At 54.0% G+C, this 20,849-nt stretch overlaps 9 protein-coding genes across 9 annotated transcripts; 7 read left to right on the top strand and 2 right to left on the bottom strand.

Moving 5' to 3' along the window:
* The first annotated feature begins 68 nt into the window (after positions 1-68).
* Positions 69-4,553, top strand: BO82DRAFT_359756 (coatomer subunit alpha). The gene is made up of 8 exons (XM_025636641.1): positions 69-262; positions 374-423; positions 480-799; positions 853-1,188; positions 1,253-2,219; positions 2,276-2,871; positions 2,922-4,006; positions 4,062-4,553. Exons 1-8 carry the CDS (start codon positions 233-235, stop codon positions 4,314-4,316), a joined length of 3,639 nt encoding a protein of 1,212 aa, XP_025485962.1. The 5' UTR covers positions 69-232; the 3' UTR covers positions 4,317-4,553.
* Positions 4,554-4,608: 55 nt separating this feature from the next.
* On the bottom strand, positions 4,609-5,774 carry BO82DRAFT_359754 (flavin-linked sulfhydryl oxidase). Its single transcript, XM_025636640.1, has 2 exons — positions 5,387-5,774; positions 4,609-5,255 (listed from the first exon to the last, which is right to left on the bottom strand). Exons 1-2 carry the CDS (start codon positions 5,593-5,595, stop codon positions 4,781-4,783), a joined length of 684 nt encoding a protein of 227 aa, XP_025485961.1. The 5' UTR covers positions 5,596-5,774; the 3' UTR covers positions 4,609-4,780.
* Positions 5,775-5,950: 176 nt separating this feature from the next.
* Positions 5,951-7,630, top strand: BO82DRAFT_359753 (putative transcriptional regulator). The gene is made up of 2 exons (XM_025636639.1): positions 5,951-6,456; positions 6,554-7,630. The coding sequence occupies exons 1-2, from the start codon at positions 6,196-6,198 to the stop codon at positions 7,376-7,378; spliced, it is 1,086 nt and encodes a 361-aa protein (XP_025485960.1). The 5' UTR covers positions 5,951-6,195; the 3' UTR covers positions 7,379-7,630.
* BO82DRAFT_13400 (DUF5310 domain-containing protein) lies at positions 7,442-7,925 on the bottom strand. Its single transcript, XM_025630003.1, has 3 exons — positions 7,820-7,925; positions 7,665-7,742; positions 7,442-7,592 (listed from the first exon to the last, which is right to left on the bottom strand). Exons 1-3 carry the CDS (start codon positions 7,820-7,822, stop codon positions 7,506-7,508), a joined length of 168 nt encoding a protein of 55 aa, XP_025485959.1. The 5' UTR covers positions 7,823-7,925; the 3' UTR covers positions 7,442-7,505.
* A 308-nt stretch (positions 7,926-8,233) lies between these two features.
* BO82DRAFT_13383 (putative AP-1 adaptor complex subunit beta) lies at positions 8,234-10,976 on the top strand. The gene is made up of 7 exons (XM_025630000.1): positions 8,234-8,437; positions 8,500-8,520; positions 8,597-8,728; positions 8,792-9,429; positions 9,482-10,050; positions 10,110-10,471; positions 10,530-10,976. Exons 1-7 carry the CDS (start codon positions 8,361-8,363, stop codon positions 10,969-10,971), a joined length of 2,241 nt encoding a protein of 746 aa, XP_025485958.1. The 5' UTR covers positions 8,234-8,360; the 3' UTR covers positions 10,972-10,976.
* A 711-nt stretch (positions 10,977-11,687) lies between these two features.
* BO82DRAFT_297912 (tryptophan synthase) lies at positions 11,688-13,928 on the top strand (the record flags this gene model as incomplete). Its single annotated transcript, XM_025631967.1, has 3 exons — positions 11,688-11,823; positions 11,902-12,205; positions 12,284-13,928. The coding sequence occupies 3 exons, from the start codon at positions 11,688-11,690 to the stop codon at positions 13,926-13,928; spliced, it is 2,085 nt and encodes a 694-aa protein (XP_025485957.1).
* Positions 13,929-14,883: 955 nt separating this feature from the next.
* Positions 14,884-16,137, top strand: BO82DRAFT_379323 (NAD(P)-dependent alcohol dehydrogenase; the record flags this gene model as incomplete). The annotated part of the gene is made up of 3 exons (XM_025637682.1): positions 14,884-15,054; positions 15,163-15,771; positions 15,841-16,137. 3 exons carry the CDS (start codon positions 14,884-14,886, stop codon positions 16,135-16,137), a joined length of 1,077 nt encoding a protein of 358 aa, XP_025485956.1.
* A 295-nt stretch (positions 16,138-16,432) lies between these two features.
* BO82DRAFT_348580 (threonine synthase THR4) lies at positions 16,433-18,554 on the top strand. The gene is made up of 2 exons (XM_025633836.1): positions 16,433-16,623; positions 16,693-18,554. Exons 1-2 carry the CDS (start codon positions 16,570-16,572, stop codon positions 18,247-18,249), a joined length of 1,611 nt encoding a protein of 536 aa, XP_025485955.1. The 5' UTR covers positions 16,433-16,569; the 3' UTR covers positions 18,250-18,554.
* Positions 18,555-19,993: 1,439 nt separating this feature from the next.
* BO82DRAFT_437149 (uncharacterized protein) lies at positions 19,994-20,824 on the top strand (the record flags this gene model as incomplete). Its single annotated transcript, XM_025641170.1, has 1 exon — positions 19,994-20,824. A coding segment is annotated over exon 1 (486 nt), but the record flags the coding sequence as incomplete, so codon positions are not given.
* Positions 20,825-20,849: the final 25 nt, after the last annotated feature.

The following is a 20,849-nucleotide window of genomic DNA, read 5'->3' as shown; positions in this document are numbered from 1 at the left end:
CACAATAAGTCCACGTTTACCGCCATCCATCCATCCATCCAGACGGACCACGGCTGGAGTCCAGAGTCCAGACACTCCTCCCCATTGCTATCCAACTAACCCCCTCACAACTACACTCCTCCCCTTCCTCCCGAAGTTGTGGATGTGGTGGTCATTCTTTTGATCTTCCCTTATTTTCTCGTGTGCGGAGCTTGCTTCTCTATGGTGCGGCTCCGGCCAACCCTCTTTCAAGATGCAGTCCTCCCCAAACATGCTCACTAAGGTCCGCCGTCCCCTCCACATCCCCATTGCCCCCTCCCCTCCCCCCTTATCGCAACGGAGCTGGTCTCTGTTCACTCCAAGACCTGGAACTGACAACGCCTTCATGCTCTAGTTTGAGTCCAAATCCTCCCGCGCTAAGGGAATTGCCTTCCATCCCAAGCGGTTCGTCCTCATCTGTCGTTTGTACAACGCGTCGCAAACGCTGACCCCCGGCACAGGCCATGGATTCTAGTCTCCCTTCACTCCTCCACCATTCAATTATGGGATTACCGCATGGGAACCCTGATTGATCGCTTTGAAGAACACGATGGTCCCGTTCGTGGCATTGACTTCCACCCGACACAGCCCATGTTTGTATCCGGCGGTGATGACTACAAGATCAAGGTCTGGAACTACCAGACTCGCCGGTGCATGTTCACCTTGAACGGTCACTTGGATTACGTGCGGACGGTTTTCTTTCATCATGAATTGCCCTGGATTCTCTCCGCCTCGGACGATCAAACCATTCGAATCTGGAACTGGCAGAACCGGTCCCTAAGTATGTTGGATTCTGACCACCTGTCCGGAGGGAGGCTGACATTTACCCTGTAGTCTGTACCATGACCGGCCACAACCACTACGTTATGTGCGCACAGTTCCACCCTACCGAGGATCTGATCGCCTCTGCCTCCTTGGATCAATCGGTTCGCATTTGGGACATTTCCGGCTTGCGCAAGAAGCACTCGGCCCCGACGACTATCTCGTTCGAAGATCAGATGGCCCGAGCCAATCCCGGTCAAGCAGATATGTTCGGAAACACAGATGCCGTGGTGAAGTTCGTTCTAGAGGGTCACGATCGTGGAGTCAATTGGGTCTCCTTCCACCCTACCCTTCCTTTGATCGTCTCCGCCGGTGACGACCGTCTCATCAAGCTCTGGAGGATGAGTGGTACGTGGGACATGACAATATAGGGATCCAGTGGTGGTAGTAGTAGCTGACATGGGTTCTATAGACACGAAAGCTTGGGAAGTTGACACCTGCCGTGGGCATTTCCAGAACGCTTCCGCCTGTTTGTTCCATCCTCACCAGGACCTGATCCTCTCTGTCGGCGAGGATAAGACCATCAGATGCTGGGATTTGAATAAGAGAACGTCCGTTCAATCGTTCAAGCGTGACATGGATCGTTTCTGGGTCATTGCTGCCCATCCCGAGATCAACCTGTTTGCTGCCGGTCATGATACTGGTGTGATGGTTTTCAAGTTGGAGAGAGAGCGGCCTGCCTCAGCGGTCTACCAGAACCAGCTCTTCTATATCACCAAAGAGAAGCATGTCAAGTCCTATGATTTTGGCAAGAACGTGGAGTCTCCTCCTATGCTCTCCCTGCGCAAACTGGGATCCCCTTGGGTGCCCCCTCGTACCCTCTCATACAACCCTGCCGAGCGTGCCATCCTGGTCACGTCCCCGACTGATGGTGGCGTGTACGAATTGATTCACCTCCCTAGGGATGCTACCGGTGCTGTGGAGCCTACCGATGTCAAGCGTGGTCAAGGCACGTCTGCTGTCTTCGTTGCGCGCAACCGCTTCGCCGTCTTTAGCCAAGGCAACCAACAGGTGGACATCAAGGATCTCAGCAATGCGACTACAAAATCGATTAAGCCTCCAGTCGGAACCACCGACATTTACTTCGGTGGAACTAGCTGTCTCCTCTTTATCACTCCTACTTCGGTCGTTCTCTTCGACATCCAGCAGAAGAAGCAATTGGCGGAGCTCGCTGTCAGCGGCGTCAAGTATGTTGTCTGGTCCAACGACGGGCTCTATGCCGCTCTGCTCAGCAAGCATAATGTCACTATTGTGACCAAGACCTTGGAGCAGGTGAGCAGTTTGCACGAGACGATCCGTATCAAGAGCGCAGCCTGGGATGACGCTGGCGTCCTTCTCTACTCTACCTTGAACCATGTCAAATATTCTCTCCTGAACGGGTATGCTATTTCTATGTTCCTGAAGATGACACGATTGGATAGCTAATATGAAATAGTGACAACGGCATCATTCGCACTCTCGACCAGACTGTCTACCTTGTTAAGGTCAAGGGCAGAAGCGTCTACTGCTTGGACCGTAGCGCTAAGCCCCGCGTCTTGGACATTGACCCTACTGAGTACAGGTTCAAGCTTGCACTGGTGAAGAGGAACTACGATGAGATGTTGCAGATCATTAAGACTTCTAGTCTGGTCGGCCAAAGCATCATTTCCTACCTGCAGAAGAAGGGCTACCCCGAGATCGCGTTGCAATTTGTGCAGGACCCTCAGACCCGCTTCGAGCTTGCCCTCGAGTGCGGCAACCTGGATGTAGCTATTGAGATGGCTCGCGAGTTGGACCGCCCCAATCTGTGGACCAGACTTGGGGCCGAAGCTCTGGCTCACGGTAACCATCAGACAGTTGAGATGGCCTACCAAAAGCAGAGAAACTTCGACAAGTTGTCCTTCTTGTACCTGTCAACTGGCGACCAGGAGAAGCTGTCCCGCATGGCCAAGATTGCTGAGCACCGAGGCGACTTCACGTCGCGCTTCCAGAACGCTATCTACCGTGGTGACGTCGAGGACAGAATTCAGATGTTCAAGGAAGTGGATCTTTGTAAGTCCTGTTCCCTGTCTAAGTTGGTGTTCGTTTCTAATCTGGTACAGATCCGCTCGCGTACCTTACTGCCAAGTCCCACGGGCTGACAGAGGAGGCCGAGTCGATTCTCGAAGCCTGTGGTCTCACGGAGGATCAGATCACTCTCTCCACGATTGAGGAGCCCCTGCGTGTGCCTCAACCCATTGTTCCCACCTTCAAGGCCAATTGGCCCGTCAAGGCTGCTGCTCATTCATCATTCGAAAAGGCTCTGCTTGGAGAGGTGGGTGAGGTCGATGATGAGGTCGCTGCGATCGAGTTTGAGCCTGAGGAGGAAGGCGAGGTTGCTGCTGCGCGTGATACTTTCGAGGACGAAGAGGAGGATGTCGCCGGATGGGACATGGGAGACGAGATCAATGTCGAAGAGGATGCTGAGTTCGTCGATGTTGAAGGTGCAGAGGCTGGTGCTGGTGGCTCGGAAGCCGACCTTTGGGCTCGCAACTCCCCTCTGGCAGCGGATCATGTCGCTGCCGGCTCCTTCGAGACAGCCATGCAACTTCTCAATCGTCAAGTTGGTGCCGTCAACTTCGCCCCTCTCAAACCCCGATTCCTGGAAATCTACAAGGGCTCCAAGACTTATCTGCCCGCAAGCGCCGGTCTTCCCCCGTTGGTGAACTACGTGCGCCGCACCGTTGAAGAGACGGACAGCCGCAAGGTTCTGCCTGTCATCCCCAGGGATTTGGAGACAATTGCCAACGTCGACTTGCAAGAGGGTTACGCTGCGATGCGGGCCAACAAACTTGAAGATGGTGTCAAGATCTTTAAGGGCATCCTGCATTCAATCCTGCTGAACACCGTCTCTTCCGAGGCTGAGGTCGAGCAAGCGAAGAAGATCATCGCTACCGCGCGGGAGTACATTCTGGCCATGTCGATCGAGTTGGAGCGTCGTTCTCTCTCTACTGATACGCCCGAGGGCCTCAAGAGAAGTCTTGAGCTCTCGGCCTACTTTACCATCCCTAAGCTGGAAGTAGCCCACCGTCAGTTGGCACTGATGGCAGCCATGAAGTTTGCCTTCGCCAACAAGAACTATTCTTCTGCCCTCAGCTTCGCGAACCGCATGCTGGCCAACGGTGGCTCGCCCAAGCTTCTTGAGCAGGTAAGACATGTCCCCATCTTCTAGCCAGATCCAGGTATACTGACTTCCCCAACAGGCCCGTAAGATCAAGTTGCAGAGCGAGCGCAGCCCGCAAGACAAGATCGACATCGAGTTCGACCAATTCGCCGAATTCGACATCTGCGCTGCTTCGTACACGCCTATCTACGGTGGCTCCCCGAGTGTGTCGGACCCGTTCACGGGCGCCAAGTATCATGAACAATACAAGGGCACGGTGTGTCGGATCTCGGAGGTGACGGAGATTGGGGCCCCGGCCAGCGGACTCCGGTTGTTTGTTCCCGGCCAGTATTGAGGATGACGATGACGAGCTCTTTTTTATACTGTAATTCCCCGTCTCTTGATGTGCAGATCTGATAGAAAACATTTTTCTTTTTCTACTGGTACGGCCGGAGGTGGGACCCAGATTTGGTGCTTGCCCTCGATGTATGGATGGAACCTCTTCTGTTATCATAATTTCTCAGCGACGTTAGGACTCAAATCTTCATAATTGTTTTTGTTCATATCTGGGTGATGTTCCATAGTACCTCACCGTGGTGAAAAAAAAAGTTAAGAATGAGGAGAGATGATAATCACATTTGAAATCCTCCCAAATCTACTTAATAAAACAAGAGTAGAGAACCGAGGCCTCCCTATGCTATGCAAAAAAGAGAATAGTATACATATAAAACAGCCCTAGCACATCTATGCCCACATATCCCATAACTTATACACATCCAACACAGGATCTCCATTCCACCCCCCGAGGTTTAGTAAGTATCAATCACACCGCCCATCCTTCCACCCCGAGCGCCACCGCTCCTCCCAGAACCGACAATCGAACTCATCCTTGCCCAGTTTGCGGTTGACCTCGTTATGCGCCCGGCACATCCAGTCCCCGAACTCCTTGCGGCCCGCCAGCCGCGGCGCGTTCTGCCCGCTGGGCTCGGCCATCCAGGCCCGGAAGTCGTCCGCGCACACCCAGCACGGGTACAGCCGCGAGAAGATGCCCAGGAACGTGCGCATCTCCGTCTGCTGCTCCGCCGAGGCCTGCGCCGGGTACGAGGCCGTCAGCGAGTGCAGGAAGGTCCAGGTCGAGCGGCCTAGTTCCTCGACGTCGGGGGGACATTGGCCGTATTTTTGGGCGGTGGGGTTCGGGGCTGTGGTGGTGGGGGTTGTGGTAGTTGGCGGGGGTGTGGCTTTGGCTTTTTGGGTTAGGGCGCGCCAGGAGGCGGCGGAGGTGCAGAGGCGGCATCTTTTTTGGGGGTTGTTAGTATTTGGGTTGGCTTGGGGAGGGGTGGGAGGTGTGGACGTATAGGTGGAGGGATTGGGGGTGTAGGAGGGGGGTAGGTTGTGCTTTTGATTGTTGGTTGGGGCTGCACTTACGGTTTGCCTTCTTTGTCGAGGATGACTCCATTCGGGAGCTTGGTGTATCCCGGTGGGACGTGTTCATCCTTGTTGTTGGTATCCTTTGGTTGAGATGACGACGACGAGGAGGAGCTGGCTGTGGCTGCAGGGAACTGGAACTGATGCGTGAAGAGCTTCTTTTGCGTCGATTGCGCGGTCTCTGCTGCATCGGGGTGGGTTTCGGACATGATGCCGGTGGGGGTGATTGGGTGGTAGTGAGAGGGAGCAGGAACTGCAAGACAAAAAGAAGATGCTATGTTACAGAAGATGCGCAATCGATCAGATAGAGAGTGTACAAAAACCAAAACCAAAGAACAAGAGTCTATACAGAAACAGAAAGAAAAGAAAGTAAGGTATAGTTGAAGATTCTCTCGTCGATTGGTAATAGTGCCCTCGATCTCCGACTTTATCGAAAGGCCGCCAGTCCCCGATAAGCGGCTTTGTCAGCGAGCGCATTGTCGCGCGGTGCAATTGGAAACTCTCCGACCGAAGCCAACTGAGCAAGCTCCGTAGGCAGGGGTTCTAGATGCAAGCTTTCCTAGTGTTCCTCTTTGACATTGTTCGGTCTCCCTCTCATCAAGCTTGTTTGCGTCTGATGCAATTGTCGATCGTTTCGCTCTCTGATCTGCTTGGGGCGGTTGTAATCTGCCTCTCATCGCGTCCGCCTGGCGCGCGGCCACTTCCCGCTGTTTTACTTTCCCCACCCCCCCAACACGCAGCGGACATCTACACCCACCCGACGTCGGGCATTTAACTCGGGGTAAAGTCGAGACAGACAAAGCGCAACAATGGCCCCAAAATACGCGCTGTCGGAGTCTGAGTCCGAGTCCGAGTTGGCGGCTGGCCGTCCAGACATTCCGTCCGATGACGCGCTGGAACAAGCTTTACGCGATACCGTCGCCGAAATCTACAAATCGGGCAAGTTAGAGGAATTGACGGTCAAGCGCGTACGTCTTGCGACAGAAAAAGCGCTCAAGCTCGACGAAGGATTCTTTAAGACACAAGGCGATTGGAAAGCTCGAAGTAAAGAGGTCATTCGCGATCAAGTGGTTGGTCTCTCCATGTTTCTTGGATTATGACGCCATTGTACTTCCTTCTGGCTGTTTGTGTTTACAATTGCGCTCTAATGTCTCATTTCATGAATAGGAGGTCGAAGAGAAAGCCGCCGAACAGTCAACACCAAAAAAGAACGATAGCGACTCTGAAAGTGAACTGTCCTCGGAAGACGCGAAGCCCGCCAAGAGAACGAAATCGACCCGCACCGCCGCACCGCGCAAACGCCAGAAAACCAGTCCTTCGGAAACCGATGAAGATGATATTTCGAAAATAGAGGATGAGAACCAGGAGGATGAAGTAAAGCCTTCCACGAAAAGGCAAACAAAGACCACCAACAAGATAAAGGCCAAGCCCAGCGTAGAGCCAGCCCCCGATGACTCTACTGCCTCCGCCAATGGCAAAGAAGACCAGTCAGAAGATAAAGTCGATTCCGAGAGTGAAATGTCGGTAGTCCTTGATGAGGAGCCGAAACCCGTTCGCAAGCGACAGAAGAGCGCCGAGACATCCTCACGAAAAGGAAAGAAAGCGGCTCCGGCCAAAGGTAAAGATGCGGATCAGGACCTGAATCAGGCGGAGATCAAACGGCTGCAGGGTTGGCTGATTAAATGCGGGATTCGCAAGATGTGGGCGAGGGAGCTGGCTCCTTTCGACAACCCCAAAGCCAAGATCAAACACCTCAAGGATATGTTGAAGGAGGCCGGCATGGAAGGGCGTTACTCGGTGGATAAAGCGAACCGCATCCGTGAGGAGCGTGAGCTCAAGGCCGACCTCGAGCTAGTGCAGGAAGGGGCCAAGCGATGGGGGAAGGAGGCTGGAAGCGACGATAGTGAGGACAGTCGGCCTAGACGGAAATTGAACCGGGGACGTCGAGGCCTGGCCTTCTTGGAAGGTGAGGATGGTGAAGAGACGGACTGATGTGGTGTTGCATGAGTGTTGCTAGCTTGTGCAAAGCAAATATTTCCGGGGCAGGCTCTGGATTATCAATTTGTTCAGGAGTATGAGTTGTACGAGATACCACTGGCATTTCCTTTGCGTTCATTGTTCATTTTCCCGACTTCGTTCCGCCCATTCGTTGAGCCACCAAGCTGAAGACAGCGACCGAGGAGATAAAAAGGACAAGGTTGTAAAACTGTATAACGATCCGTTAGGCTGAAATTCAGATATCTTCTATTGGCTTTGAGAGCAATCGAGGAACGCTTACCGCTGTCCTGGAGTGCTCGTTCTCTTCGGCCTCGGTCCTGGCCTCGACGAACAGGCGTCGGAGATTAGGGAGATTCGCCTGGTTCGGTAAAAGGTAAGCGATGTTGTCATAGTCGCGCATTGATAGTAACAAATGTAAAGGTTATAGCAACTTACCATAGGTTTCGTGTGCTGCAATGGATATGGCAGCAAAGAGGCTGAAATATCCTTTGTTATGAATCAGACCAAGTGTGTATGGGGTATGAAGTACGAGACAGTCCAGACCGCCGGGGAAAAGAATTAAGGTGATGGTTGCGCTTAGTCGGGCGCCGCGTTGTGCGGATTGGCTGTGGTTAATGATGGGGACACTCCGTCCAGTCCCTCCCTCTCCCTCCTGATCATCAACTAACTGTCTGTTCCGCCGGCCACACTTCCACCTTGACCTCTTCACTCCTCCCTCCATTCTTCCCACTCCACATTTCTCTTCGTTCTCTTCTTTCACTGAACATTTTTTCACTTATACTTCTGTTTCCTCCCGTCATTTCGGCACGGAGGTGAGAGAGTGTGTGTGAGCTCTTGCTTCCCCGCTCTAATTCTCCCGTCTGCGGCTCACCCTGAAGCTCTCGCAATTCCCCGCAGTCTCCTGCATTCCCTCCTCCGACTTCAGCTTCCACCAGCAGAGGCGCGACTCGGTCGTCGCTAGACTTTTCTTGGCACAATGGCGATGAGTAGGATTCGAGGGGCCTTTGCGGTCCCAAGGAAAGGAGAGACTTTTGAATTGCGATCTGGTCTTGTGTATGCTATCGATCTGTCCTGTCCAAGCTGATGACTCGATACTGACACTCGTTATCCTTCAGGTCCCAGTATGCATATGAACGGTATGTCACATGCGACCCGCTTATGGATAAATGGCAGCATAATCTGGTCGGCGCAATAAATCTAATCCACCATTAGCAAGGAGTCAATTCAGAAGACTATCATGGCCATGACGCTAGGCAAGGATGTCTCCTCTCTATTCCCGGATGTTCTCAAGAACATTGCGACTAGCGATCTCGAACAAAAGAAGCTGGTTTATCTTTACCTCATGTGGGCCTCCTAGCATCGCTTGGTTATTCGAGCTTGACGCTGACTGTCTTGCGCGCCCGACAGGAACTACGCCAAATCTCACCCCGACCTGTGCATTCTCGCCGTCAACACTTTTGTTCAAGACTCCGAAGATCCCAATCCTTTGATCAGGGCCCTTGCCATTCGAACAATGGGGTGCATCCGGGTTGACAAGATGGTGGATTACATGGAGGAACCGCTGCGGAAGACTCTCCGGGACGAGTCGCCCTATGTCCGCAAGACTGCGGCCATCTGTGTCGCCAAACTTTTCGATCTGAATCCTGCTTTGTGCCTGGAGAACGGCTTTCTGGAGATGCTGCAGGAGATGATCGGAGATCCCAATCCTATGGTCGTCGCCAACTCGGTGACTGCTTTGTCGGAGATCTACCACGCTGCTCCCGAAACACAGGCCTTGAAGGTAACCACCAACACACTGCGCAAGCTTCTCATGGCCCTGAATGAGTGTACTGAGTGGGGTCGCGTGACGATCTTGACGACTCTTGCGGAGTACAAAACAACTGAAGTGACTGAGTCGGAGCACATCTGTGAGCGCGTTGCTCCTCAGTTCCAGCATGCCAACCCGAGTGTTGTGCTCGCTGCCGTCAAAGTCGTTTTCCTTCACATGAGAAACGTTAAGGCTGAGCTGGCTAGCAACTACCTGAAGAAAATGGCTCCTCCCCTAGGTAAGGATGCTTTGACCGCGTATAATTGTTCCCGTTTGCTGATGATTTCAAGTGACTCTGGTTTCGTCTGCCCCCGAGGTGCAGTATGTCGCTCTGAGAAACATTGACCTTTTGTTGCAAAAGCAGCCAGAAATCCTGAACAAGGAACTCCGCGTCTTTTTCTGCAAGTATAACGACCCACCATATGTCAAGTTCCAGAAACTTGAAATCATGGTACGGATAGCCAACGACCGAAACGTTGACCAGCTCTTAGCCGAGCTTAAGGAGTACGCACTTGAGGTGGACATGGACTTTGTGCGCCGCGCCGTCCGGGCGATTGGTCAGGTTGCGATCAAAATCGAGAGCGCTAGTGAGAAGTGCGTCAACACGTTGCTGGACCTCATCAACACCAAGGTCAACTACGTGGTGCAGGAAGCTATTGTGGTGATCAAGGATATTTTCCGGAAGTACCCCGGCTATGAGGGTATCATCCCTACGCTGTGCAAATGTATTGATGAGCTAGATGAGCCAAATGCTCGTGCGGCACTCATCTGGATTGTGGGTCAGTATGCGGAGAAGATCAGCAATGCGGGTGACATTCTGGCTGGTTTTGTGGAAGGCTTCAATGAAGAATTTTCCCAGGTATGACACTCCCTTTTGACAACACAGATGCTGTATACTGATCACAGCGACCTGTTTAGACGCAGCTGCAAATCTTGACGGCTGTTGTTAAGCTCTTCTTGAAGCGGCCTGAAAAAGCCCAAGGTCTCGTCCAGAAAGTGCTGCAGGCAGCCACTGCTGAGAACGACAACCCCGATGTGCGCGACCGAGCCTATGTCTACTGGCGCTTGTTATCCAATACCAGTGATCCTGGAGCTACTAAGGACATTGTCCTGTCTGACAAGCCTCCAATTGTGACCACTATTCATTCTCTACCGCCTGCCCTTCTTGAGCAGCTGCTCACTGAACTGTCGACTCTTGCTTCAGTTTACCACAAGCCCCCAGAGCAGTTTGTCGGCCAAGGAAGGTTCGGCGCCGACGCTGTCCAGAGAGCCGCTATCGAGTATGTCTCAACCTAACTCATTCATTCATGTCTACGTCGCGCTAACCACTGGCTTCAGGGAACAAATCCAAAATGCACGCGAGAACCCACTGGCTGCTGCTGCCGCTGCAGCCGCGGTTACTGGCAGTGCGCCCCCTCCCCAGAGCCAGAGCAACGTCGAGAATCTACTGGACATCGATTTCGATGGAACTGCGCCGGCTTCGGCTCAAAAAGAGCCCAGTGGTGGAATGTCTGGTCTTGAAGGTCTGGCTGGAACGCCAGTGCGAGTGGAATCGCCTGCTGCAGGTGCTCCTGCTGGAAGCAACAACTTGGACGATCTCTTGGGAGTCTTCGGCGATGGTGGAGGCGCGCCGGCCCCGGCCAGCAGCAGCGCAGGGGCTGGAGCGGATTTGATGAACGGTTTTGCCGGCCTGGATTTGTCAGGCAATGGCACGACATCGCCGCCTCCTGGAGGCAGCCAACCAAAGAAAACCAACGAAGATATTATGTCGTTATTCTAAGAAAGCAGGGCTATGACTGTTTGATGGTGAATATCACCGTGGGGCTGGAAGGGAAGGAGATAAAGGAGGCAAGCGCTTGACAAAAGCACACATAATTCGCAATCCATGCATTTTCACATAGACTTCCTCGACTTTCTATATTGGCGTGACCAAGCTGAATGATCCAAGTGTTTATTGTTTGTGTTTGTACTTCTTTTCCCCTGCTTCGATTCGTCTGTGGCTTCATGTCCCAATCGATCTGTATATCCCATTCACCTGAAGCTCTGAGCATAATGGATTGCTCTGGTCGTTATCTCTTCTGAGTTTTTACAACTCCTCCAACCGAGTATTACACGCCTGTTTTGGTCTTTAACCTGTCGCAGCTTTTTAAGGCAAGGTGGCGATCTCGGGATGTTCAATGGGACGAACGAGCCGTGGGCTTGTCAATTGTTGGAGAACCTGCTGTGTTATTATGCACTCGATTGCAAGAAGGAAAGGCTCACCCTGCGACAATATTCATTTCTGACTGAGGGACCGGTTGACTACAGAACCTGGAATGCACAGATGATTGAAATTGGACTAAACCGACAGACCTGCCACTAGTGCAGCCATCTTACTGAGGGCGTGAGTCACCGCGAAAGACCCATAAAGGCCCCCAGTCTACGCCACTTCTCCCCTTACGCCTTCCGACTTTGTTACACTATTTCATATTCTTCAATCGTTCCAGGCATAGCAAGATGGAGCATCTTAAAAGAACCTTTGCTCAATGCCAAAAAGAGGGCCGTCCGGCCCTGGTGACCTATGTCACTGCCGGTTTTCCGACAGCCGCGGAAACTCCAGATATCATGCTGGCCATGCAAGCTGGAGGAGCAGGTGAGTTGCTCTTGGTACGCATAGCAATGGATGCGATGTACTAATGTCCATTTCCTTTTTTCTTTTTTTCTTTTTCAGATGTCATTGAACTCGGCCTTCCATTCACAGACCCCATTGCCGATGGGCCTACCATCCAAAAATCAAACCTGAAAGCTCTCGAAAATGGAGTTACAATTACTTCCATGTTGCAAATGGTGAAAGATTCCCGCCAGCAGGGCCTCCGCATCCCCGTCCTCTTCATGGGATACTATAACCCGGTTCTGCGCTTTGGTGAAACCGCCCTGCTTGCGGAATGCAGAGAAGCCGGCGTGAATGGTTTCATTATCGTAGATCTACCGCCGGAGGAAGCGGTTCGATTCCGCGACCAATGTCGGGATGCCGGGTAAGCTCTGCCTACTACCATTCCGGTTGCTAGATATGGGACTCAGTACCGCTAACGCCTTTCGTGGTCATCGTTTAGTCTCTCATATGTTCCCTTGATTGCTCCGTCGACAACTCAAGACCGGATGAAGACGCTTTGTGGGATTGCCGACACATGGATCTATCTGGTATCCCGCATGGGCGTCACCGGAGCCACTGGTACTCTAAATGATCAGCTTCCCGACTTGATGAAGCGGGTCAAGGATCTCTCCGGTGGAGTCCCGGTGGCCGTCGGCTTTGGCATCAGCACTCGTGAGCATTTCCTGGGTGTGACCTCCGTCGCTGATGGCGCCGTGATTGGGAGCGAGATCATCAATCAGCTGGCCAATGCCCCTGCTGGACAGGGAGCGCGTACAATCGAGGAGTATTGCGCACAGATCACGGGGCGACGAGTCCCTCGCACAGCACCAGACGAGCCATCCTTTATCTCGTCCACAGCCGCCGTTTCTCCTTCGAAGGAGCAGGAGCCTACACAGTCACCAGCCGCAAACGAAGTTGGACCGGCTTCGGAACGTGGCCGCTTCGGCAAGTTTGGTGGACAATACGTCCCGGAGGCGCTGACGACGTGTCTCAATGAACTGGAGGCCGGCTTCCAGGCTGCCCTGGACGATCCGGCCTTCTGGGAAGAGTATCGCTCCTACTACCCTTACATGGGTCGTCCGTCGACGCTGCACCGAGCGACACGACTGACCGAGTCCGCGAGCGGCGCGAACATCTGGCTCAAGCGCGAGGATCTGAACCACACGGGCTCCCACAAGATCAACAACGCCCTGGGCCAGATCCTGATCGCCCGGCGACTGGGCAAGACCGAGATCATTGCCGAGACCGGGGCGGGCCAACATGGCGTGGCCACGGCGACGGTCTGCGCGAAGTTCGGCATGAAATGCACCGTCTACATGGGCGCGGAGGATGTCCGTCGGCAGGCGTTGAATGTCTTCCGCATGCGCCTCCTGGGCGCCACCGTGGTGCCGGTCGAGGCAGGCTCGCGCACCCTCCGGGACGCCGTCAACGAGGCGTTTCGAGCCTGGATCACCCGGCTGGACACGACGCATTATATCCTCGGGTCCGCCATCGGGCCGCATCCATTCCCGACGATCGTGCGGACCTTTCAATCCGTGATCGGGACCGAGACCAAGGCGCAGCTGCAACAGGAGATCGGGAAATTGCCCGACGCGGTGGTGGCCTGTGTGGGCGGTGGATCAAATGCCGTGGGCATGTTCTACCCGTTCGTCGAGGATGGCTCGGTGCAGCTGGTGGGCGTGGAAGCCGGCGGCGATGGCCATGCGAAGCACTCGGCGACGCTCGGGGGCGGCAGCGTCGGGGTCCTGCATGGCGTGCGCACGTATGTCCTGCAGGACCGCCATGGGCAGATCACCGACACGCATTCGGTCTCCGCTGGCCTTGATTACCCGGGCGTGGGACCGGAGCTGGCGTCGTGGAAGGATAGCAATCGCGCGACCTTCATTGCGGCCACGGATGCGCAGGCGCTCGAGGGCTTCCAGCTGCTCAGTCAGCTCGAGGGGATCATCCCGGCGCTGGAGTCCTCGCATGCTGTCTGGGGAGTGATGCAGGTCGCTCGCCAGCTGGGCCCTGGGAAGGATGTCGTGCTGTGCTTGAGTGGTCGCGGTGATAAGGATGTGCAGACGGTCATGGACGAACTGCCTCGGTATAAGGAAAATAATTGATGGCGCTGCCGTCTAGACTATCCAATCCAAGAGTTGAATCATATCAATCTAGCTTATCTAGCTTCCAAGTGCAAGTTACTAGAGTATTCCTTATCATTGCTGTTCTGGCTGTGCCTGATCTCTCTATTGCGCAGCAGGCACGGAGTAGACCAGTTGGCAATATGGGAAAACGATCGGCTGTTTCCGCTCCATCCGTCCATTGATTTCTACTTTCCCTATCCTTCTTTTCGGGCTGCCGCAGTGGATCCAGTCGTCCTCCTTGACTAATAACGATGGAGCAGCATCAATCAATTTGGAGACAAGCAGTTGGAGTCCCTCCCTCGAACGCCATTGAGAGATTTCCTTGCGTCAGAGACCGGGTCGAATCCCGCGATGGGTACGGAGCAAAAGCATCAGGCGATATCATCCTCAATTGTGATTCAAACACCAGACAGACCACGAAGAAAGCGTGCCATTGTACCACAGTGAAAACCCCTCTTCCGATCCCGAGAATCTTCCATCGGCTTTCTATCCGAAGCAGCAATCCCAGATTTCAGGTAGTCTACTCTTCTGCAGATTTCTAAGCATTTGGCAAGCATCCGACCCATATGGACAAGACTCCGCTGGAGCCAGTCGCTGATAGCTTGTTGGCTGCCCCATCGCCCCTTGCAAAGCCAAAGCCCATGGATTTGGCTCTTTTCTCGCGATGCTTGCTCGTTCGGCCTTCTTCTTGGCTTTTCCGTCCCGGTGGATCTGCTCAGGGTTTGTAGTTGACCTTCACAGGAAAATTTCCCCCAACTCGGAAATTTGTGTCGAAAAGTGGATCGATCAAAGGATGGGACCCGCGATGGGTTTGTTGTCGGGCGATACGTACGCATATAAGTGGGAGGAGATATCCCCTCAGTCTTGCCTTGAGCCTTGTACTTGTACACACCGTTCAGGAACAGGTTCTTCCAATTGACACAAGACTCTCATCATGACTGACTACAAGTTCGAAGGATGGATGGGCCTCGACAAGGACTCGGTCGACGGCAAGATGGTCTGGCAGGAATTTGAACCCAAGCCCTGGGAAGAGACCGATGTCGACATCAAGGTCTCTCATTGCGGTATCTGTGGTTCCGATCTTCACACTCTACACAGCGGATGGGTAAGTCCTTTCGCTATCTTCTTAGTGTTGTGTTCTGTTTTTCATCTTGCGCCAATTGTGCCTATGCTAGCTGCCATGTCCCATGAATACTGATCCGCACAACAACAGAAGCCAACCCTTTACCCCTGCTGTGTCGGTCACGAGATCGTCGGTGTCGCCGTGCGCGTCGGCTCCCAGGTCAGCGACATCAAGCTCGGGGACCGCGTCGGCGTCGGCGCGCAGAGCGATTCCTGCCAGGGCCGTCTCGGCGACTGCGCCGAGTGCGCCATGGGCTGGGAGCAGTACTGCCCCCACAAGTGGGTGGGCACCTACAACAGCGTCCACCTCAACGGCGGCAAGTCCTACGGCGGCTATGCGCGGTACAACCGCGTCCCCGCCCGCTTCGCCATCAAGATCCCTGACGGCATCCCCTCTGCCGAGGCCGCTCCCATGCTGTGCGGTGGTGTCACCCTCTACAGCCCGCTGAAGCACAACGGCTGTGGCCCCGGCAAGCGCGTCGGCATCATCGGCGTCGGCGGCCTGGGCCACTTTGGCGTCATGTTCGCCAAGGCGATGGGCGCCGACAAGGTGGTCGCGATCTCGCGCAAGGCGGGCAAGGCGGCCGATGCCTTGAAGATGGGCGCCGATCTGTACATCGCTACGGACGATGAGCCCGATTGGGCTACCAAGTACGCCAAGTCATTGGATCTGATCGTCTCGACTGTTTCGTCCACGAAGGTATTTTCCTCAGTTTTCATCTCCTATCGGGTTGATATGAAGTAAGTTCCTAATGCCCGTCGTGTACAGATGCCCATGGAACAGTACGTCGGCCTGCTGGCGGTCAATGGTACTCTGTGCCAGGTCGGTTTGCCGGAGGATGGCACCCTGTTGGCGCCCGTTAAGCCTCTGATCCGTCGGTTGAAGGTAACCAGCTCGTTGGTGGGTAGCCCTGATGAGATCCGCGAGATGTTCCAGCTGGTCTTGGACAAGGGCGTCAAGCCTTGGATCGAGGAGATCCCGATGAAGAATGCCAACGAGGCCATTGTCAACATGCATGCCGGTAAGGCCAGGTACCGCTACGTGTTGGTCAACGAGGAGCACTAGACGGACAGGGCTTGGTGATGAGGATGAGTTATGACGAATGTATAGACTGTATAATGTATTAGTAGTGAGGTACACATAGATGAACCTGCAGTGTTGCTAGGGAGTCTAGTACGTACTCGTAATAGGCCCGTCTTGGCTGCGGCCGGTTTGGCTTACAATCTACATACTCCAATAGGCACGGCACGTGATGGCCTCCGCCATCGGAGCCACTAAGCCCAAAGCAGCAGGCAACCCCTCCGAATTTCTTCTTTGGGCGAGTGAATCATCGCCTCTTGTCTCTTGTCTTCGCCCCCCTCACTCACTCTCGCTCTCTTCATATTCCTCTGTTTTGTCGCTGGTATTCTTGTCGGAAGAGGCGTTGACTCGCAATTGAGTGTCTTCTTTGTCATATCTCTCTTCTTTTCCCCCCCATCAATCATACTTCCAGTCACCATGTCGCATACTCTGTCGCAAAAATATTTGAGCACGCGGGGTGCCTCCTACGGAGTATGGCAACAAACCCTCTAAGAAAGCACTTTTCGATTCAATCGCTGACCTGTCTGCTCTTCTGTTTAGCTCTCCTTTGAGGAGGTTGTCCTGAAGGGTCTGGCCTCTGATGGCGGTCTCTTCATCCCCGAGGAGATCCCCTCCCTCTCCGCTAACTGGGAGTCCGAATGGCGCAATCTGAGCTTCGAGGAGATCGCCTTCCGTATCATGTCTCTCTACATCTCAGAGTCCGAAATCCCCCGCGACGACCTTCAAGACATCATCCGCCGCTCCTACGCCACCTTCCGTCACCCCGAACGCACTCCGACCATCGAACTTGACGGCAAGCAAAACCTCCACCTGCTCGAGCTCTTTCACGGCCCCACCTTCGCTTTTAAGGATGTCGCGCTCCAGTTCCTCGGTAACCTGTTCGAGTACTTCCTCGTGCGGAAGAACCAGGGCAAGGAGGGCAAGGACCGTCACCACCTGACTGTCGTGGGAGCCACCAGCGGTGACACCGGCTCCGCCGCCATCTATGGTCTGCGCGGCAAGAAGGACGTCTCCATCTTCATCATGTTCCCCAAGGGCAAGGTCTCCCCGATCCAGCAGGCCCAGATGACCACCGTGCTGGACGCTAACGTGCACAACCTCACTGTCGAGGGCTCCTTCGACGACTGCCAGGACTTTGTCAAGGCTCTGTTCGCCGACCCCGAGCTCAACTCCACCCACAACCTCGCGGCCGTGAACTCCATCAACTTCGCCCGCATCCTCGCCCAGATCTCCTACTACTTCTACTCCTACCTGTCCCTCACCAAGTCCCCCTCTTTCAACAAGGACTCCAAGCTGCGCTTCGTGGTCCCCTCCGGCAACTTCGGCGACATCCTCGCCGGCTGGTTCGCCAAGCGCATGGGTCTCCCCGCGGAGCGCCTGGTCATCGCGACCAACGAGAACGACATCTTGGACCGCTTCTTCCGCAGCAGCGGTGCCTACACCAAGAACGACGCCAACGGCACCGGCGTCAAGGAGACCCACAGTCCGGCCATGGACATCCTGGTCAGCAGCAACTTCGAGCGCCTCCTCTGGTTCCTCGCCTACCAGAGCAGCGACGCTGCCTCGGCCGACGCGCGCCGCAAGCAGGCTTGCGACAGCGTCAGCGGCTGGCTGCAGCAGCTCAAGACCGAGGGCGGCTTCCAGGTCTCGCCCGCCGTCTTCGCGGGCGCCCAGGCCGAGTTCGAGTCCGAGCGCGTCAGCAACGACGAGACCATCGCCCAGATCCGCGACACCTACCGCACCTCCTTCCCGGCCAACCTGGGCCCCGGCAGCGCCAAGAGCTCCAAGACCGGCGGCTACATCCTCGACCCCCACTCCGCTATCGGCGTCGCCGCTGCCCGCCGCTCCATCCAGCGCAACCCCGGCGCCGTCCACATCTCCCTCTCCACCGCCCACCCGGCCAAGTTCGCCAGCGCCGTGGACCTCGCCCTGCGCGCCGAGGACGGCTACGACTTCACCGAGGTCCTGCCCCAGGAGTTCATTGGCCTGGAGCAGCGCGAGAGCCGCGTCACCCCCGTCGGTCCCGGGGCTGGATGGGAGCAGGTCCGCGAGATCGTCAAAGCCGAGGTCGAGCAGGAGTTGGAGGGTAAGCGGTAGATCTTGCTTGCTCCTGTGCTAAACCATGAAGTATAAGAAAGAAAGATTTCTGTGTTTGCATGTTAAGACCATTTACTCCCAGTATCATATTTCCCTCTTGCGCATCATCCATCCTATATATACATTCATGACCAATTTCTTTCACCCGCTACCTGTGATATCATAAAAGCTATACAAAGAGACATGACAAGAATTCTTCCACATTTTGTAAGCATCCTTACTTTCGACTATCCCTTCCCTTGGATCCTATTCCCATTGTGTAGAGAGTGGGTGGTTAGGGAACCAGTTTATCTAAAAACTATACACAGATAAGAATAACTTATTCTTCTACCTTAACTAGCTCTGTGCTCTCCTCTGCCTCGATATCTCTATAACTTGAGTTACTCCTTTCTCCCTACATGTATTTGAAACCGTTGCCAAAGGTGATAAAGGTACCTAGTTCGACGAGATAAGCCAGTATTGGTATCTGTTTTCTTCTCCTCTATATAGACCTACCCTGTATACACTGTACCTACATCGTATTATCCCAGCTACAGAAAAGTCCTCTTCACATCTACTCTAAACTATAATTAGCTAAGGAATACTCTACCTGATATACTAATCATACTCTTTTCCTATTCACAGCTCCTTGATACAATATCTACTAGGAGATAGTTCTACTCAATAGCAACTTACCCTCTTACTCCTTTCTTTCCGAATCTACACACCTCTGCCTCTACTGTGATCAATTCCAGAATGATCCCCTTACTCAGATTTAGTGAAGTATAACTTATATAATTCATCACCCCCTAACTATACTGGCTTCCTCGTTCTATACATCATCAGCGCTTGTGGTTATGTCTATACTGATCCATTGATATTGAGAATTCCATGAAGTCTGACGAGCACTCAACCACTTTATCCATAAGTCATACACAGTGGGTGACAAGAGTGCCGAACTTGCAACTAGTTTCCAACAGGACCAGCTGGTTCCTGATAGTTCCAACTCGGTTGCTCGTGGTCCTATAAACTTGCTGGAAAGCACCTCCATATCCCATAGATCTACACATAGTTGCGAGTGGCTGTATCCAGGTAGGTAGGTTGTCTTTTCCCACACCCCTTTGCCCTCATCCTCTGCCGATTGAAAACCAGTTCCAGTCTTACGACCTATCTACACACCACCTTTTGGACTCAGTACAATCGTCAGACCGAGTCTGCGACCAGCGTAGCCCCTTTCCCCAAGTATATCGTATCCGAAATCTAGCATCTGGAGAACATATGGATGATGCGGAAGGGTAGCCTGACGGGGGGGGGGAGTACTACTTACTGCCTGATCCATACGAGTAACAGGAGGAGGGATAGTACCCAGGGCATCACCGCGTCAGAGATTGTCATGGGGTGCAACTCATGCTGCTTGGATTTGCTGATCGTTCCCTATCGTGGGAACCTCTGTCAACCTGATATCATTGAGTTGCATTTGAGTCTTCAACTACTCAGATCAACCCGTAGTACCCACACACACACATCCCCTCTCGTCTCGGAGGTGGTTGTACTGGGTTGGGTAAAGGACTACGTAAGATGCAACCCCTTCCGTTTCCGGAATATATGATTACGCACTGCAAAGCGCGGCATCGGCTATGCAACAGGTTCTGACTATGATGAGGAAGAAGAGAAAAGAAAATGAGAAACCGAGAGGTACATCAAAGCTACATGAAAGAAGAAGTGAAAGCCTGAAACTTGTTTCCAAGAAAAGAAAAAGAGAAATGCCATTTTTATTCCACGTACCGTACTCGTTATATATTATTACTAAACTGGTAGGTAATAGCAACTGCCAATGAAAATCGATCAGGAGCGGAGCACAGTGTCTTTTGTCGCTCACACCAGTGAGTCTGGCTGTGTCTCGAGGCGTAGACCTGAGTCATAATCAAAGACAGTCCTTCCTTCATGACATAGGAAAAAACCAACGATGTAGCAAAAATTCCAAAACCGAACTCCAAGCACGATTTGTTTTGATTTGATAGTTTCTTCTTATGGTCAAAGGGAAGATGAATGGTTCTATCAATTCATTGCTGAAGATGGAGCAGTCATCTACAGAAGAACCATCAGACCCATGACAGCGGCGAGAAGACCGGCCACGGGCTGCATCTTGGAAGCAGCGCCCGTGAGGCTCGAGGTCGAAGGCTCCGCTGGGGAGGCACCGGTGGGCTGCTCGGGGGTCGAGGCGCCAGCAGGAGCAACAGGGCTGGAACCCTCAGGAGCGGCAGGGCTAGCAGGGCTGGAGCCCTCAGGGGCAGCAGGGCTAGAAGAGCCAGCAGCGCCAGGAGCACCGGGGGTAGAGGAGCCAGCAGCGCCAGGAGCGCCGGGGGTAGAGGAGCCAGCAGCGCCAGGAGCGCCGGGGGTGGAGGAGCCAGCAGCGCCAGGAGCGCCGGGGGTGGAGGAGCCAGCAGCGCCAGGAGCGCCGGGGGTGGAGGAGCCAGCAGCGCCAGGAGCACCAGGGGTGGAGGAGCCAGCAGCGCCAGGAGCGCCGGGGGTAGAGGAGCCAGCAGCGCCAGGAGCACCAGGGGTGGAGGAGCCAGCAGCGCCAGGAGCACCAGGGGTGGAGGAGCCAGCAGCGCCAGGAG

This window comes from Aspergillus uvarum (genome assembly GCF_003184745.1).
Source record: "Aspergillus uvarum CBS 121591 unplaced genomic scaffold BO82scaffold_105, whole genome shotgun sequence".
NCBI lineage: Eukaryota > Fungi > Ascomycota > Eurotiomycetes > Eurotiales > Aspergillaceae > Aspergillus > Aspergillus uvarum.
This window is presented reverse-complemented; position numbering and strand designations above follow the sequence as displayed.